At 48.7% G+C, this 16,132-nt stretch overlaps 2 protein-coding genes across 10 annotated transcripts in view; both read right to left on the bottom strand.

Moving 5' to 3' along the window:
* Window positions 1–60: 60 nt before the first annotated feature.
* CHRNA10 (cholinergic receptor nicotinic alpha 10 subunit) lies at window positions 61–5,214 on the bottom strand. Its single transcript, XM_057553265.1, has 5 exons — window positions 5,133–5,214; window positions 3,258–3,403; window positions 2,685–2,839; window positions 1,361–1,893; window positions 61–674 (listed from the first exon to the last, which is right to left on the bottom strand). Exons 1-5 carry the CDS (start codon window positions 5,212–5,214, stop codon window positions 217–219), a joined length of 1,374 nt encoding a protein of 457 aa, XP_057409248.1. The 3' UTR covers window positions 61–216.
* An 8,343-nt stretch (window positions 5,215–13,557) lies between these two features.
* The window catches only part of NUP98 (nucleoporin 98 and 96 precursor), a 100,938-nt gene continuing 98,363 nt past the window's right edge, over window positions 13,558–16,132 (bottom strand). For all 9 annotated transcript variants that reach the window (XM_007173645.2, XM_007173648.2, XM_057552382.1 and 6 more), the window contains 2 exons: window positions 15,111–15,222; window positions 13,558–14,998 (listed from right to left, as the gene is read on the bottom strand). In XM_007173645.2, the coding sequence (XP_007173707.2) occupies window positions 14,781–14,998; window positions 15,111–15,222 (330 nt within the window). In that variant the 3' untranslated portion in view covers window positions 13,558–14,780. The remainder of the gene's footprint in view (window positions 14,999–15,110; window positions 15,223–16,132) is intronic.

Raw genomic sequence — 16,132 nt, 5'->3', positions numbered from 1 at the left:
AGGGGAGCGGCAAGCTCTGGATTTCCCCTTAGAGGTTAGGGTACAGAGACAACGAGTACTCCCTCTGGTGTGTGAAGTCAGCAGCGCTGAAGAGAGGATGTCCCAGGCTCTGAGGCCCAGTGGAGAGAGACTGAGTGGCCTGAGGGCCAACCACCACCTGGCCTGGCCATTCCATCCCCGTCTGGAGGTGCTGCGGCTGCAGCAGACCCCTGGGACTCACAGGGCCTGCACCAGCACGAGAAGGCTCATCACCAGGGCCATGGAGAAGAAGATGCCCAGGAAGAAACGGTCCATGACACGGGCCAGGCGCTTCCAGTCCTCATGGCAGCGCTGGGCAGCCCTGTGTCTGTGGAAGGTGTTGGTGATGGTGGCTACATGGCGCAGCAGGGCTTCCTGGTGGCACAGACACCGAGGCTCACGGCAAGGGCCTGCTGGTGGGCCAGCTTCTCTGTCAGGAGGCTGGGGGCTGGGGGCTGACTCAGGAGGTCTAGACTGCCCACAGGACTCCCCTCGTTCCCGCACACACAGGCCCCGCGCCAGGCGTCCCAGCAGGAGGGCCCGAGCCCAGGCTGGCACTGGGCGGGCACTGGGACCACAGTAATGCAGGTTCATGATAAGGATGGTGAGCGCTGTGGAGAAGGTGACCATGGTCATGGTGGCCATGTAGTACTTTCCTGCAGGAGAGGGAAAGGGAACTGAGGCCCCAAACAAGAACTCAGGGGGCCTGAGCTCCCCAACTGCCTGAGCACAAGGAGGAATGAGCTCATCCCCCCATAAGGCTCGCAGGACCCTCCAAGCCCAACGGATGGAAGCGGGAAGGAGGTAAGGGCCAAGGGCTCCCTCTCCCGCATTCCCCCGTCAGGTTCTCAGAAGCTACCTGCTCCCTAATTGTTCCCCTCACTGCTGGAGGCTGGACTCACCCACAATCCCGTGAAAGTCACGCTCTTAAATAGATCCAGCATGATCTGAAGCAAGTTATAATAGAACCTTCCTCACAGGTGTGTGGTGCTGCTTCCTTGAGTTAATAAACGTCAAGTGTTTAAGAGACTGCCTGACACGCAGTGAGTACTTAGTATGTTTTGCCTGTGATTATAACACTGGGGATGTCGACCTTCCTCCATCAAGTCCCTGAGGAAAGACCGACTCCTTCCTCTGCCCCTTCTCCCTGGAAGGGGCCGACCTCTTCCCCCTCAATCTCAGAACGAGGCCGGACCCCAAGACACTCAGCGGGGCCCCTCCGCTGACCCAGGCCGGTCCGGCTCCCACTCCTGCACCTGCGGACACCCGCGCACTTCAGCCCTGGGTTGCGGGCGTCCTCTCCCGGCCCCCTCCCCCGCCACCCCGGGCCCTCAGAGCTCACCGATGAGCGGCACGCTCTCGGCCGGCGGCATGCTCTCGGCCAGGAGCAGCTGGAAGACGGTGAGCGCCAGCAGCACGGTGACGCCGAGCGACACCTTCTCGCCCGAGTCGGCGGGCAGGTGGAAGGCCAGAGGCGCCAGCAGCGAAATGAGCACGCAGGGCAGCAGCAGGTTGCACACGTAGGCGGCGGCGCGGCGGCGCAGCAGCAGCGTGAAGGTCACGTCCGGGTAGGGCTCGGAGCAGCAGCCGTAGGTGAGCACGCGCCGCCGGGCCGGCATGCCCAGCACGCGCCACTCCACGTTCTCCACAAAGTCGGCCAGGCTGGCAGCGGCGCCGCGCGGCTGTACGTCCAGCTGGTGCCCGCTGTGCGTCCACGAGCCGAACGTCAGGCCGCAGCGCTGCGCGTCGAATGGGAAGGCCGACACATCCACGCGGCACGAGCTGCGCGTGATGGCCGGCGCGTCCCAACGCACGGCGCCGTCGTGCCGCAGGACCACGTTGGTGCTGGCTGAGGCTGGCGCCTGCGCGTCCGCCCTGCGGGCAGGGGGTGGGGCTCCCTGAGGCGCCGCGGCCTTGGAGGTCAGGGCTGCCCCTTGAAGGCGGTGCGCATCGGGCTTGCTGGGGGTGGCACAGAGGGCAAAGGGAGCAGTAGAGAGGGCCCTCTGTGCCTTTGGAGGCCTAGCGGGGCCAGCGCCTGAAGGGCCCAGAACGAGACACAGACCTAGCTCAAAAGTTGGCGCGGGGCGCACGGTGACTTTCCTTGAGTGTCATCTGCAAAGCTCCTAGAGGGGCCCTGAGGAAAATATGCTGAGCTATGTGTTGTCTGGGAAGCACAGAACTGGCTTAGGCGGCATAAAGGACTACTCCAGAGGGCTAAGCCCTGAAGGAAATCCCTAGGCAGGCCCTGGGGTGCCCTGAGAAAAGGGTGGAGAGTGCCATAAAGAGGCACTTGTGTCCCAGAACCCTCTCTGCGAGAGATACAGAATTGGCCCTGGACCACACGGAGGATTCCTAGGAGACATTCAGCCTGGGTTGGCTTGAGACAGCGTAAAGTGGAGGTGCCATCAAGGGGCTGTGAGGTCCCTCCAGTAGGCCCTTGCCATGAGCCGCTGTGTGTGTGTGTGTGTGTGGTCAGGAAGCCCTACTGCACCGTGCAGCCACAATTGCCAACACCTTCCTGGCAGCTTAGAAGGGTCCTGGGGGAAAGCTTCCAGGGCACCATAGCAGCCGGGTTTGATGTGGAGGATGGGGGACAAGTGCATCCCCAGAGCCAAGGGCATCTCTAGGGAGGGGTAGGAGAAGGGAGGGGCCAAGGCAGGCAGTACTTGTTATAGAGTATGATGTCCGGCCGCCACACGAGACTGCTGGGGATGCGGATGGCATCCAGGCCACCATAGGCGTCAGGGTCCCATCGTAGGTAGGCATCTGTCCACTCCTGTCGGATCCACAGGTACAGGGTCAGCACCTGGTTCCGCTCATCCTAGTTGGGGGCAGAGAGTGGGCATAGGTGTGGACAGACGTCTGCGCAATACCCTGCCCTGTGTGTGCACACTCACCTACAGAGCTCTGGTCAGCACCCGCAAACCTGACTTGCCCACACAGTTCAGTTCCCACCCAACCTTGCTATGTGACCTTACCAGGTCCTTCTCTTCTCTGGGCCTGAGTTTCCTCAGAAGTTACATGGGTGGTAATCTCTGCTAGGCATGGATTCAAGTGTGCAAAGTATTGGGCACACTGTGAGCACCCAACAGTTAGGATCCAACAGTTGGTAGCTGTTACTGTTGCTAATGCTAATGTTTACAGGAAAGAATTGATTGGAGATTAATCCCAGTCTCCCATTCCCCCATTCCTTGACACTGTCACCAGCACACTCCACGACTGTACAACAACCAACTCACCATGTCGATGATCTGGGACAACGTCACTTCCAGGGTCACGTTCAGAGCCTGGTCTGTGTCTGCCACAGGTCTCAGGGCACTTGTGTAGTTGGCAAAGAGGTCTCGGAACAGCTTGTGTGCCAGCCTGCCCTCGGCTCCGAAGCACTCTGGGGGACCAGTAAGAAAGGGTGTCCATCTGAGACCCTAGTCCAGGGACCTCGGCTCACAACCTGTACCCTCCACAAGACTGAGGCCCTGTCAGCTGCTCCACTGTCTTACAGCTGTCTAACTGTCCCTGTTCTCTGTCTCTCTACCTGTGGCTCTAGTTCCTCCCTGGCCTGCCTCAAGGATAGATGAGGTGAAGGCCATAGTGTGAGTAGGTACTATCTTCTGAAGCAAGGCTGATGGGTTTCTTCCCCACCATTCCCTTCCCAAGGACCTGGATTCTGCTTGCCCCACCACAAATGCTGGAGGGGCTGGGAATTCCCTGGCAGTCCAGTGGTTAAGAGTCTGCGCTTCCACTGCAGGGGGCATGGGTTCGATCCCTGGTTGGAGAACTAAGATCCTGCATGGTGCGTGATGTGGCCAAAACAAAACAAACAAAAAAACAAATGCTGGAGGGGCCCAAACAGACCGCAAGAGTCCCAGTTCTCAACCAGGCATCCGAAACCCTCTTGCCCTGCCCCTTCCAGTCTCTCCAGCCTGTCTCTGCTTCTCTAGCTGCACTTCAGTTGATGTCTTCAAAGCTTCTGACACTATGGGCCCCTCCTTCCTGAAAACACACTCTTCCCCGGGTTTTGTGACACATCCCATTGTCCTCAGTCCTTTTTTTTTTCTCAGTCCTTGATTTAGGTATTGTTCCCCAGAATCCCTTCCTTTGCCCTCGTCTCCTTTTTTCTTCAGCCCAGATTTTTCTCCTGCGCTCCAGACCTGAATGTCCTTAATGTCCTGTAGGCACTTTAAACTGTGTAGGGCCAAATATGAACCTGTTTCCTCCCACCATGTTTTTTTTTTTTTTAATTTATTATTTATTTGGCTGTGCTGGGTCTTAGTTGCAGCACACGGGATCTTCGTTGTAGCGTGCGGGATCTTTTCACTTGTGGCGTGCGGAATCTTTAGTTGCGGCATGCAGGCTCTTAGTTGTGGCATGTGGGCTCTTAGTTGCGGCCTGTGGGATCTAGTTCCCTGATCAGGGATTGAACCCGGGCCCCCTGCATTGGGAGCGTGGAGTCTTAACTGCTAGACCACCAGGGAAGTCCCTCCTCCCTCCGTGTTCTGAAACCTGTTCCTTGTCCTGTGTTCCCCGTCTCAGCAAACAGCACTCCCCGGTGCCCTCAGCTGGAAATCTGGTAATTTGTCTCTCCCTTCTGGCCCTTCTCTCTGCAAACCACTCTGTGCCCGCATCCTGTCAGTCATACTGCTGAATGCTCTTGAATGCTTCATCACCTCTCCAGCTTGGGCCCATCCTCCCTGCATACGGACCACCACGGCAGCAACAGCCTCCTTCCTGCTCTCCCACCTCAGGCTCACCTCTCTAACTACCTGCCACACTTCTGAGAGATCAAGCTTTTAAACAAATGAATCTGACTAGACCAGTAGCTGCTTAAACCTGTTCAACGGCTCCCCAGGCCTGCTAGATAAAGCCCAAGCTCACCCTTCGTGATCTGGTCCCCCTGGCTTTTCCAGCCCTATCCCTGGGAGCTGCCCCGTCAACTGCTCCCGCCCCAGTCAGGCAAGCCCCCTCTTGCCCTCTTCAGCTCCCCCTCCTCCACACTCCGCAGATAGCACTTGCTCCCAGCACAGAAATGAAGAGAGAGCACGTGGAGAGAGGTTTGGGGAGGATGGGAACAGTAGCAACGCCCAGAGGGGCCAGGGCTGGTCTACTGAGCTTCATACCTGGCAGGAGTGGGAGCAGGAGCAGGAGGCCCAGACTGGAGACAGAGAAGCTGAGGCTGAGGCGGTGGCTCCCGGGCCCCATGGCCTTGCCGCAGCCAGAGGAAGGGCGGGTCTCTGGGTATGAGCCTCCTGGCCTGACCTACGGCAGCGTCAGGCCCTGCTGGCAAGGATGGTGTGGACAATCCCTGCACGTCAGAAGGAAGACTGGGATCTCTGTTGAGTCCAACTACCCTCCAGGGAGTCCTGCAGCCCTACCAGTTACCTGACCCTGCTATGTGTACCTGCCCTGGGATTTTAGTACTTGGGCCTTGGCATCTACTGTTTCTCCTTCTCTGCTGGTCTTTGCCTCTTCTGGCCTCTGTCTTTGCCCTGTTCTTCGCCCCCCACCCCCTTTACCTCTCACTCAGCCTCTCTGTCTCGATTTCCTGCTATCTGTCCCTCTGTAACTCTTTCTTGGTCTCTGCCTCCCTGACTCTGGTCTTCCTCTTTCCACTCTCTCTTCCTTTCTCCTGCCTCTATTTCAGCCCCGTTGACTTCCTCAAGGCCTTCCCCACACCTGACTCTGGGGGAGCCTGGCGCATTCTCAGCAGGACAGGGACAGGGACTCCATCAGCCCTGAGCCTTCTGAGGCACAGGACAGCAGGCCCCGCCCCCTTTTCCTTTCATTAGCTTAATTACAGAGTTGGGACACCTGTGTCCATGGGAACAGAGCAACTGAAACTGACACCTCAGGTCACTGGGACCTGAATTATTCAAATTCTGTAAGGTAGCACCCACGCTCAGGTCAGGCCCAGCTTGGGGGATTGGAGGGTACAGAGATGCCAGGTCAGGATCTGCAAGAGACTGGGGCTTAAAGATGTGAGGGGACAGGGCCAGTGGATGGTAACTGTCCTCCCAGCTCTGTCATCATTACTGAATTCTTGAGGCTCCCTTTCGTCTGTCAGCTGTGCCCTCAGTTAGGGACTGAACACATCTGTCTAGGCTGGGTGATTTGTGCCAAGCAAGCGCTCCCCTCCTGGTGAGAGGGGTGCCAAGCCTCAGGCTGCTCCAGGTGGCCCCACAAAGCAGGAGATGCAGCCCACATCCTCGCCATCCCACAACCATCCCAGTCTGAGCCTCAGTATTCTCCCTATGCTTAAACATCACGGGTGGTATTGGGCCGCAGAGAAAACACAGCCTTTATTTATTTATTTTTTACCATCTTTATTGGAGTATAATTGCTTTACAATGGTGTGTTAGTTTCTGCTTTATAACAAAGTGAATCAGCTATACATATACATATATCCCCATATCTCTTCCCTCTTGCGTCTCCCTCCCACCCTCCCTATCCCACCCCTCTAGGTGGTCACAAAGCACCGAGCTGATCTCCCTGAAAACACAGCCTTTAGTGTTACTTTCAGCTCTGTCCTATGAGCTGTCTGACCTGGGTAAGATACTGAAACTCTCTGGGTTTCAGTTTTATCAAACAGGTTAGTGGGATTAACAGTCCTCACCTAAATAGTTGTAAGAATTAAATGAGACAATGAAAGTACCTGATAATGCAAGGCAACTACCTAGTACATTGACAAATGCACAGCAATCAACATTATTTGCACTATGGTCCTAGTGAGTTAGTCAAGATATCTTCAGAAACACACACTTAGATTCATAAGCCCCAGCCCCTGGCAAATACCATTCTTCTTTCTGTCTCTATGAAGTCATGTCAGTATTTGTCTTTTTTTTTGGCTGTGCCGCGCAGCCCGCGGGATCTTAGTTCCCTGACCAGGGATCACTGAACCCGTGCCCACTGCAGTGGAAGCGCAGAGTCCTAACCACTGGACCGCCAGGGAAATCCCAGTATTTGTCTTTTTGTGCCTGGCTTATTTCACTTCATATAATGTCCTAAAGTTTCATCCATGTTGTAGTATATGTCAGAATTTCCTTCCTTTTTAAGGCTGAATAACATTCTATTGTATGTATATACCACATTTTGCTTATCCATTCATCTCTTGATGGGCACTTGGGTTGCTTTCACATTTCATTTATTGTGAATAATACTGCTATGAACATGGATGTACAAATATCCTTTCAAGATTCTGCTTTCAGTTCTTTTGGATATATACCCAGAAGTGGAATTGCTGGATCATATGGTAATTGTTTTTAATTTTTTGAAGAATTGCCATACTGTTTTCCACAGCGGACATACCTTTTTATTGAATACATTCCCACCAACAATGCACAAGGCTTCCAATCTCTCCACATCCTCACCAACATTTGTTACTTTGTTATTTTGATAATGGCCATCCTAATGGATATGAGATGGTATCTGGTTCATAGTTTTGATTTGTATCTCCCTAATGATTAGTGATGTTGAGCATCTTTTTATGTGCTTATTGGCCACTTGTATATCCTCGTTGGAGAAATGTGCGTTCAAGTCCTTTGTTCATTTTTAAATTGTTTTTTTTTTCTCTTTATGTTGTTGAGTTCTATGAGTCCTCTATATATTCTGGATATTAATCCCTTATCAGATAAATAATTTGCAAATGTTTCTCCCATTCTCTAGGTTGCCTTTTTACTCAGTGTCTTTAGAATGAACAAAATTAAAAATTCTTCATGTAGTTCATTTTGTCTATTTTTTTCTTTTGTTGCTGTGCGTTTGGTGTCATATCCAAGAAATCATTACCAAATCCAATGTTGTTAAGATTTTATCCTCTATTTTCTTCTGAGAGTTTTATAATTTTATTTATTTGTTTAAATATTTATTTATTTATTTGGCTGTGCCGGGTCTTAGTTGTGGCATGTGGGATCTTCGCTGCTGCATGCAGGATCTTTTAGTTGCGGTTTGTGGGCTCCTCTAGTTGCAGTATGTGGGCTCCTGTAGTTGCAGCATGTGGAATCTAGTTCCCTGACCAGGGATTGAAACCAGGCCCCCTGCATTGGGAGTGTGGAGTCTTAACCACTGGACCACCAGGGGAGTCCCTAAGAGTTTTATAATTTTAGGTCTTACATTTAAGTCTTTGATCTATTTTGACTTAATTTTTGTATATGGTGTTAGATTCTGATGAAATATATAAATAGAAGGTGGTGTGGTATGTCCATACAATCAAGTATTATATGGCCATAAGATGGCATGAAGTACTGATGTATGCTACAACATGGATGAACCTTGAAAGTATTATGCTAAGGGAAAGAATCCAGTTACAAAAGGTCACATATTGTGTGATTCCATTTATATGAAATGTCCAGATTAGACAAATCTATAGAGATAGGAAGTAGATTAGTGGTTGTGTAGGTCTGGGGAAGTTGGGGAATGATGGCTGAAAGCTATGGGGTTTCTTTTTGGGAGGATGAAAATGTTCTAAAATTGATTGTGTGGTGATGGCTGCACAACTCTGTGAATATAGCTAAACTAATTGTACGCATTAAATGGGTAATTGTATGGTATGTGAATTCTATCTCAATAAAGCTGTTATCAAAAATATTGGGACTTTCCTGATGGTCCAGTGGTTAGGACTCTGAGATCCCAGTGCGGGGGGCCTGGGTTTGATCCCTGGTTGGGGAACTGGATCCCACATGCTGCAACTAAGGATCCCTTGTGCCTCAGCTAAGACCCTGCACAACCAAATAAATTAATAAATATTAAAAAAATCATAATCCATCATGAATGAGTTAGCCGAAACAAAAACACTCATAGAAACAAGCAAGAGAGCACAGATATTGGACATAATAATGATAATTTGAGTAGTTAATATATTTTGGGCAGTGCTCTAAGCACTTTAACATATATTAATCCATAATTCTCACAACACCCTATGAAGTAAATACTATTATTGATTCCATTTTACAAATGAGGTAACTGAGGCACAGGAAATAACTTAGCCAAGATTCCATAGCATATTCCAGTGGACCCAGGATTTGAACATAATTGGGGTAAAGAGTCCATCCCTACACTACACTATACTACAATTATACTGCCTCTTTTAAAAACAACATAGAAGTATATGTAATATGATTTAAGAAATAAATAAGGACTGAAAAATGAAAGAACATGAGGACTATCAAGAATGAGTAGGTAGGGGGGCTTCCCTGGTGGTGCAGTGGTTGAGAATCCGCCTGCCAATGCAGGGGACACGGGTTCGAGCCCTGGTCTGGGAGGATCCCACATGTCGCGGAGCGACCAGGCCCGTGAGCCACAACTGCTGAGCCTGCGCGTCTGGAGCCTGTGCTCCACAACAAGAGAGGCCGCGATGGTGAGAGCCCCGTGCACCGCGATGAAGAGTGGCCCCCGCTCGCCACAACTGGAGAAAGCCCTCGCACAGAAACGGAAGACCCAACACAGCCATAAATAAATAAATAAATAAATAAATAAATAAATAAATAAATAAATAAATAAATATTAAAAAAAAAAAAAAAAAAAAGAATGAGTAGGTAGGGACTTTTCCCTGCTGGTCCAGTGGCTAAGTCTCTGCGCTCCCAGTGCAGGCAGCCAGGTTTGATCCCTGGTCAGTGAACTAGATGCCACAGGCTGCAACTAAGAGTTCTCATGCCGCAACTAAAGATCCCGCAAGCCACGCGGCGCAGCCAAAAAACCAAACCAAAACCAAAAAAAACAAAACAAAAACAAAGGAGGAAGACAAGACTTAAGAGTGAGTGGCAGGGCTTCCCTGGTGGTGCCGTGGTTGGGAATCCACCTGCCAATGCAGGGGACACGGGTTCGAGCCCTGGTGCAGGAAGATCCCACATGCCACAGAGCAACTAAGCCCGTGTGCCACAACTACTGAGACTGAGCTCTAGAGCCCGCGAGCCACAACTACTGAAGCCCGCGCACCTAGAGCCCATGCTCTGCAACGAGAAGCCACCACAATGAGAAGCCTGCACACTGCAACCAAGAGTGCCCGCCCCTGCAACTAGAGAAAGCCCACGCGCAGCAACAAAGACCCAACACAGCCAAAAATAAAATAAATAAATTTATTAAAAAAAAAAAAAAGTGAGTGGCAGATGTTGTACGGATGGGTGTCGGGGTAAAAGATGCATTTTTCTTTCTGTACCATTTTCTTCAGCAGTTATTCAATCTTTTGGGGGCACAAGGTTGTCTTACCCTCAAATTACATTTAAAAGCAACATTTTGCAAAATACCTTTAGGCCAAAATAAAGGCTAAATTCAAGAGTGCTTCGAAACACATGGAAATAGCACATACATAGAACAGACTGAAGAGTTACAGAAAAATTGGTATGTTTACCTGAAAAAATGTTGAAATATTTCTTATAACGTATTTAGTGTGTTTTAGGGTAAAAATGTTAATTTGAAAAAAATAATTCTAAAAGTTGGTGGGTTATTTTTAAAAAGCCATTTTGGAAAAAAAAAAAGAAAAAAGTACCTGAACAACAACTGATTTAAGTCTCTATTTTGAAAATACTGAATCATCACATATAAAAAGATAAGGAATGTGCGATGATGAAACAGTGAATCTTGGTCATGATTATTATTAGGTGGAAGGTTGATGGAAGCTTTAGAAAGGGTGAATCAGGCTGACAACACCTGAATCAACAATCTTAACATCACTAACAGTGGAACAGTGAGACAGTGTCTTCCGCAGTGATGAAACACAGCACCACCTATGAGAAGGACCCTGAATCTAATCTAGTCTAGATCTAACCAGTGGTATATAGCAAGTAAGGGAGGTAGAGGCACAATCAGCCAAATCTAGAAGCCCCTGGCCCTCTATGCTAAAGGACGAATGGCCCAGGTACTTCATCAAATAAAGGGCATTTAAAAAAGGAGAACTGTTAATAGATTAAAAGAGATTTAAGAGATTTATCAGCCAAATGCAAAGTGTGGACCCTGTTTAGATCCTGATTTAATTTAAACAAATCAACTGTAGTAAGATTTTACTTTTGAGACAACTGGGGAATTCGAAAATGCAGAGAGTTATTAGTGAATATTTTGGAATTATTGTTAATTTTGTTAGGTATGACAATGGTATTGTGATTATATTTATAAAAATTTATCTTAGAAATGCTTAGGTATTGATGAAATGATGATCTCCCTTAGAAATACCATGGTGAGGGACTTCCCTGGTGGCACAGTGGTTAAGAATCTGCCTGTCAATGCAGGGGACACGGGTGCGAGCCCTGGTCCAGGAAGATCCCACATGCCGTGGAACAACTAAGCCTGTGCGCCACAACTACTGCAGCCCACGTGCCTAGAGCCTGCGCTCCGCAGCAAGAAAAGCCACCGCAATGAGAAGCCCACACACCGCAATGAAGAGTAGCCCCCGCTCGCTGCAACTAGAGAAAGCCCACGCACAGCAACGAAGACCCAATGCAGTCAAAAATAAATTAAAAAAAAAAAGAAAGAAATACCATGGTGGGTGCGTGGGTAGGAATAAGAATGGGGGTAAAGATTAAATAAGATTGAAAAACTGAGACATTTTATTTTTGCATGGGTGAAAACTACAATAAAAGATTTTTTTTTTTTTTAATTCTAACTTTACTTCTTTAATTTTATCTCATCAATCTTTACTTTTTATTTTTGGCTGTGTTGGGTCTTCGTTTCTGTGCAAGGGCTTTCTCCAGTTGCAGCGAGCAGGGGCCACTCTTCATCGCAGTGCGCGGGCCTCTCACTGTCGCGGCCTCTCCCGTTGCGGAGCACAGGCTCCAGACGCGCAGGCTCAGTAATTGTGGCTCACGGGCCTAGTTGCTCCGCGGCATGTGGGATCCTCCCAGACCAGGGCTTGAACCCGTGTCCCCTGCATTGGCAGGCGGATTCCTAACCACTGCGCCACCAGGGAAGCCCAATAAAAGATTTTTAAAAACCCTTAGGAAAGCATAAGAAATGAATGTTTAAAGCAGAAATGAGTATATTACAATACAAAACTCCAATAAAACTGTTAAGTCTGAGAGCTGGTTCTTTGAAAGACAACAAATAAAAAAATTCTGAAATAATTTCCTGGAAATACAAAGTAACAAAATGAGTCAAACATCTAAAAAAAAGAGCAGCTACGCCTGCAGATCTTGGCTCTGCTAATCCAACATTTAATCTCCAGACCTCTATCAACTTTGATTTTGGCATTATTCCAGCATTCTGCTGAGGAAATACTTACTTTGAACATTGTATGAGGTTGTGGATTCCACAGCTCTGTTGAGTTTTGAGACAACTGGTTCTTATTTTTATATTTTTGAGAAACTTAAATTTTTAAAAATATGTTTCAATGGGATTTTGAAATATAGAAGAGACCGCTCATCATCTTTATTGTTCACTTTAACTGGAAGTCTATTCTCTGTGACGCAAATAACTGCTGTTATAAATATTTGACTTAGAGGTTTTGTTTTTTGTTTTTTGTTTTTAAAGGAAATACCTGTCCTAAGAGGAAATACTGCCCATATTCACAGTGCTTAACATTTCTAAAGGCAAACCACTTCTGAAGCACTCACTTTTCACAAAACACCTCTGGTGAGGAACGCAGAACAAATTCTTTGCTCTAAGTCCAGCAAATGCTCCGTGACTCACTTGCTCAGGTTCACAGTCAGTCAGAAATGGTGGGAGATTCCCAGCTGAGTAACCCTTATCCTTAGGGGCCCAAATTAAAGGGAAGCCCCAGCCACTGGGAAGACCCACTCTGCTTGCTCATCTCATTGATGTCCCAGAAATCTTTGGCCTAATCCTCATTGGAAATTGCTATCTTCAATTTAACACAACCAACCAACCAACCAACCAACCTACTCATCAGCCTCATTTGATCCCTCTCAAGTACAGCTCTGTGAAGCAGCAACATCAGGCATCATTATCTCTTTTACACAATGGAAACTGAAAGGTGAAGTGCCAAGGTTTAAAAACAAAAACCCCGGGCTTCCCTGGTGGCGCAGTGGTTGGGAGTCTGCCTGCCAATGCGGTGGACGCGGGTTCGGGCCCTGGTCTGGGAGGATCCCACATGCTGCGGAGCGACTGGGCCCGTGAGCCACAGCTGCTGAGCCTGCGCGTCTGGAGCCTGTGCTCCGCAACAAAGAGAGGCCTCGATAGTGAGAGGCCCGCGCACCGCGATGAAGAGTGGCCCCCGCTTGCCGCAACTGGAGAAAGCCCTCGCACAGAAATGAAGACCCAACACAGCCAAAAATAAAAATAAAATTAAATTAAAAACAAAAACCCCAGAGCAGAGAGGCTTTGAATACTAAGTATATACCACTGGGCAATTTGAGACCCTGCCCCATTCCCCACTAGGAATCTAAGCACATAAAAATAAATGTACAGCAGTCAGGATCCATCAATAATCTCAACCCCCTCACCCCAAAATTGACCCTTATAAACCTAGCCTTTGATCTAGTCTGCAACTATTCTCTCATTAACCCACGGCCAGTCTCTCTTTAGACTGCAAATTTAACAAGGCCACCATAAAGCTCCTTGGGACAAGAAGGCTCAAAACCACAAAAGCAAAGCCAATACCAGGAATGCTATAAACATTTCATTTTATTTATTTTAAGAAAGTAGCTTCAGAAAAAGAGGAAAATAATCTAGTTTTTATATATATATATATATATATATGTATATATATATATACTTTTTAATAAAACCCTTTCCATAATCTTCATGCATAAAGACCCAGGGAGGCATGGCCATGTTGTCTGTGGCAGCCCTCACACCAGCAGTCTCAGACCGTTACCTGGGGCTCCCCACAGCTGTTGGCAGCAGTGTAGCAAAAGCCCCCTGCCTCCCCCTGAAGCCCAGATCCTTGCCTGCCTCAGTGATGGTTTCACCTTCTGGGACTGAAAATGGAGGGTGGGAAATGCTCTGGGCTAGAGTGGGAGGGACAGGGAGGGCTACCCAACCTGCCATGTTTCATCCAAACTCTTCAGGCAAATCCAGACAGGAGGCCGAGCAAGATGACTGAAAACCAGGCACCAAACTGAGTTCTGGGAGTTTCCCAGAGATGTGTGATCTGTGACCAAGAGCTCCTGCACAGGGAAGGTTTGGTGTTCACAGAACATTCAAGGCAGGAAGAACAATCAAGCCTTGAAGCCCCATCCCTCCATGGCAGGCACTCACTTCTACCCTAAATGGGTCAGAAAGACCCTGTTCTGCTTCCTAATTCAGTCCAACCCTCTTCTGACTCCAAAAGTCAGTGTTAATCAACAACCTACTTCAGAGACAGATTCTCCTTCCTTCTGTGGAGAATTCACTTGTTAAGGGAGGACAGTCCTAGGTCAACGCATTTGTCCCATCACCTGTCCCACTCCTTCTAAAGAGTCCTAGTATAAAAGGGCAGGAGTAGGAGTAGGGTAGCAGTTTGGCATCGAGAGTCACAAGATCCAGAATGGCTGAGGGAGGAAAAGCATTCCCTGGTTCTTAGGGGGTGGGGGAACTCTGCCAAAGGTGCTTTACCGATGCTTTACTGACCATTTAAAAAAAGAAAGGAAAAAAAAAAAAAAGAATAGTCTTGAGGATGGTAAAAAAGAGACTTGGATCCTTTTTTGGGGGTTCCAAAAGCCCTTATGCTGTGTTTAGTATTAAGAAAGCCGTGAACAACTGGAGGTTGCTGCTTGGGCAGCAGGAAGGGAGGGTGGATTCCATGGCCAACCCAAAGAATGGCAAATGGTGCCAATCAACGCAATGTAGGGGACCTCTGTGTAGTGAGTGTGAATCGGCATGTGAGTGTGGTGCGGGGAGCCTGGGGCTCACTGGCTCCCAACAGTCAGTTCCCTCAGGTAGGACTGTGTGAGACTGCGCAGTTCCTCCAAGGCATAGTCCTCAGGCATGGGGAGCCGGCCAATGTGGGGGGCCAACAGGCGCAAAGGGACTCGCTGAGGGTCTGGCGTTGAATCGGAGGTTGCATCAGGGGCATGCTGAAGGCTCAGTACCACCCGCAGCAGGTTGGCTACACGTTTGGCCATGTCTGGAGAAAAAGAGCAGAGTAAGCACCAAAGGACTGGGGGTGAGGTGTGGGTATAATAATCATAAAGACAGGCAATGAGCAGGCAGGAAGGGGGAGGAGGCGAGAGGCTTACCTGACTGAGCCAGGCGATCCTTGGCATTGTAACACTGGATCTGCTCTATCCGGTTGCACAGTGAGGTCACTTTGGTATGTAACTGCTCTAGCTCATAACCTGAGCAATCCACCTACAAAGAAGCAGAGAAACCAATTAGGCCAAGAGGAGCTCCCATCACTCCAATCCTACCCATAGACCGACTATGCAACACTCTGAAACAAGAGTGAGGTGAGGAAGGGGAAAACCCAAGAAGCTGGCCGGCAGTGCCATGTCACCACCATCCAGCCTAGTCGCTGAGGATAAGACAAGACCTTAGCAATTATACACAACAGGAAGGCAATATAGTGTACAGGGCCTAGGATTGGGCAAGTCTTGAAATCACCATTCGTGAACCACGTAACTAGCAAGCTTTAACACAGCACCAAAAATCTACATAAATCTGGGTTCACAAACATGGTATTGACTTCTTAAGAGCACACAGTGAGAGGTGGAGCCCAAACCTGCACTTAATTTAAGTCTCCTGACTCCAACTAAGAATCAGCATTTAATTACGCAGATATTAACAGGAACTGTGGCTTTGTTATCAACAGAAATCAATTACTTTCAAGCCAAATGTTATGTGAAACATCCTCACCAAATCTCTGACCTTACTTTATCTCTCAACCCTAAGCTTCTCATTTAAAACTAGGGGAAAAGGGGAGAACAAGGGGAGGAGACTGACTATGGACAAGCCTTAGGAATGTCCATCGTACACACTACTTGGCAATAAGCACCAAAAAACGTTTTAAAGTTTTTTTTTTTTTTTTAGGAGATTTTTTTTAAATTAATTAATTAATTTATTTATGGCTGTCTTGGGTCTTCGTTTCTGTGCGAGGGCTTTCTCTAGTTGTGGCAAGTGGGAGCCACTCTTCATCGTGGTGCGCGGGCCTCTCACTATCGCGGCCTCTCTTGTTGCAGAGCACAGGCTCCAGACGCGCAGGCTCAGCAATTGTGGCTCACGGGCCCAGTTGCTCCGCGGCATGTGGGATCTTCCCAGACCA

The sequence above is a fragment of the Balaenoptera acutorostrata genome, chromosome 9, assembly GCF_949987535.1.
Source record: "Balaenoptera acutorostrata chromosome 9, mBalAcu1.1, whole genome shotgun sequence".
In the NCBI taxonomy this organism is placed as follows: Eukaryota; Metazoa; Chordata; class Mammalia; order Artiodactyla; family Balaenopteridae; genus Balaenoptera; species Balaenoptera acutorostrata.
This window is presented reverse-complemented; position numbering and strand designations above follow the sequence as displayed.

Excerpts from the sequence above, each read along its gene's own strand:
- CHRNA10 (XM_057553265.1), bottom strand. The coding sequence starts at position 5,214 with ATGGGGCCCGGGAGCCACCGCCTCAGCCTCAGCTTCTCTGTCTCCAGT. Across the intron at positions 1,894-2,684 it reads GACATCATACTCTATAACAA|GGCGGACGCGCAGGCGCCAG; the intron begins GTACTGCCTGCC and ends CCCTGCCCGCAG. Across the intron at positions 675-1,360 it reads CGAGAGCGTGCCGCTCATCG|GAAAGTACTACATGGCCACC; the intron begins GTGAGCTCTGAG and ends CCTCTCCTGCAG.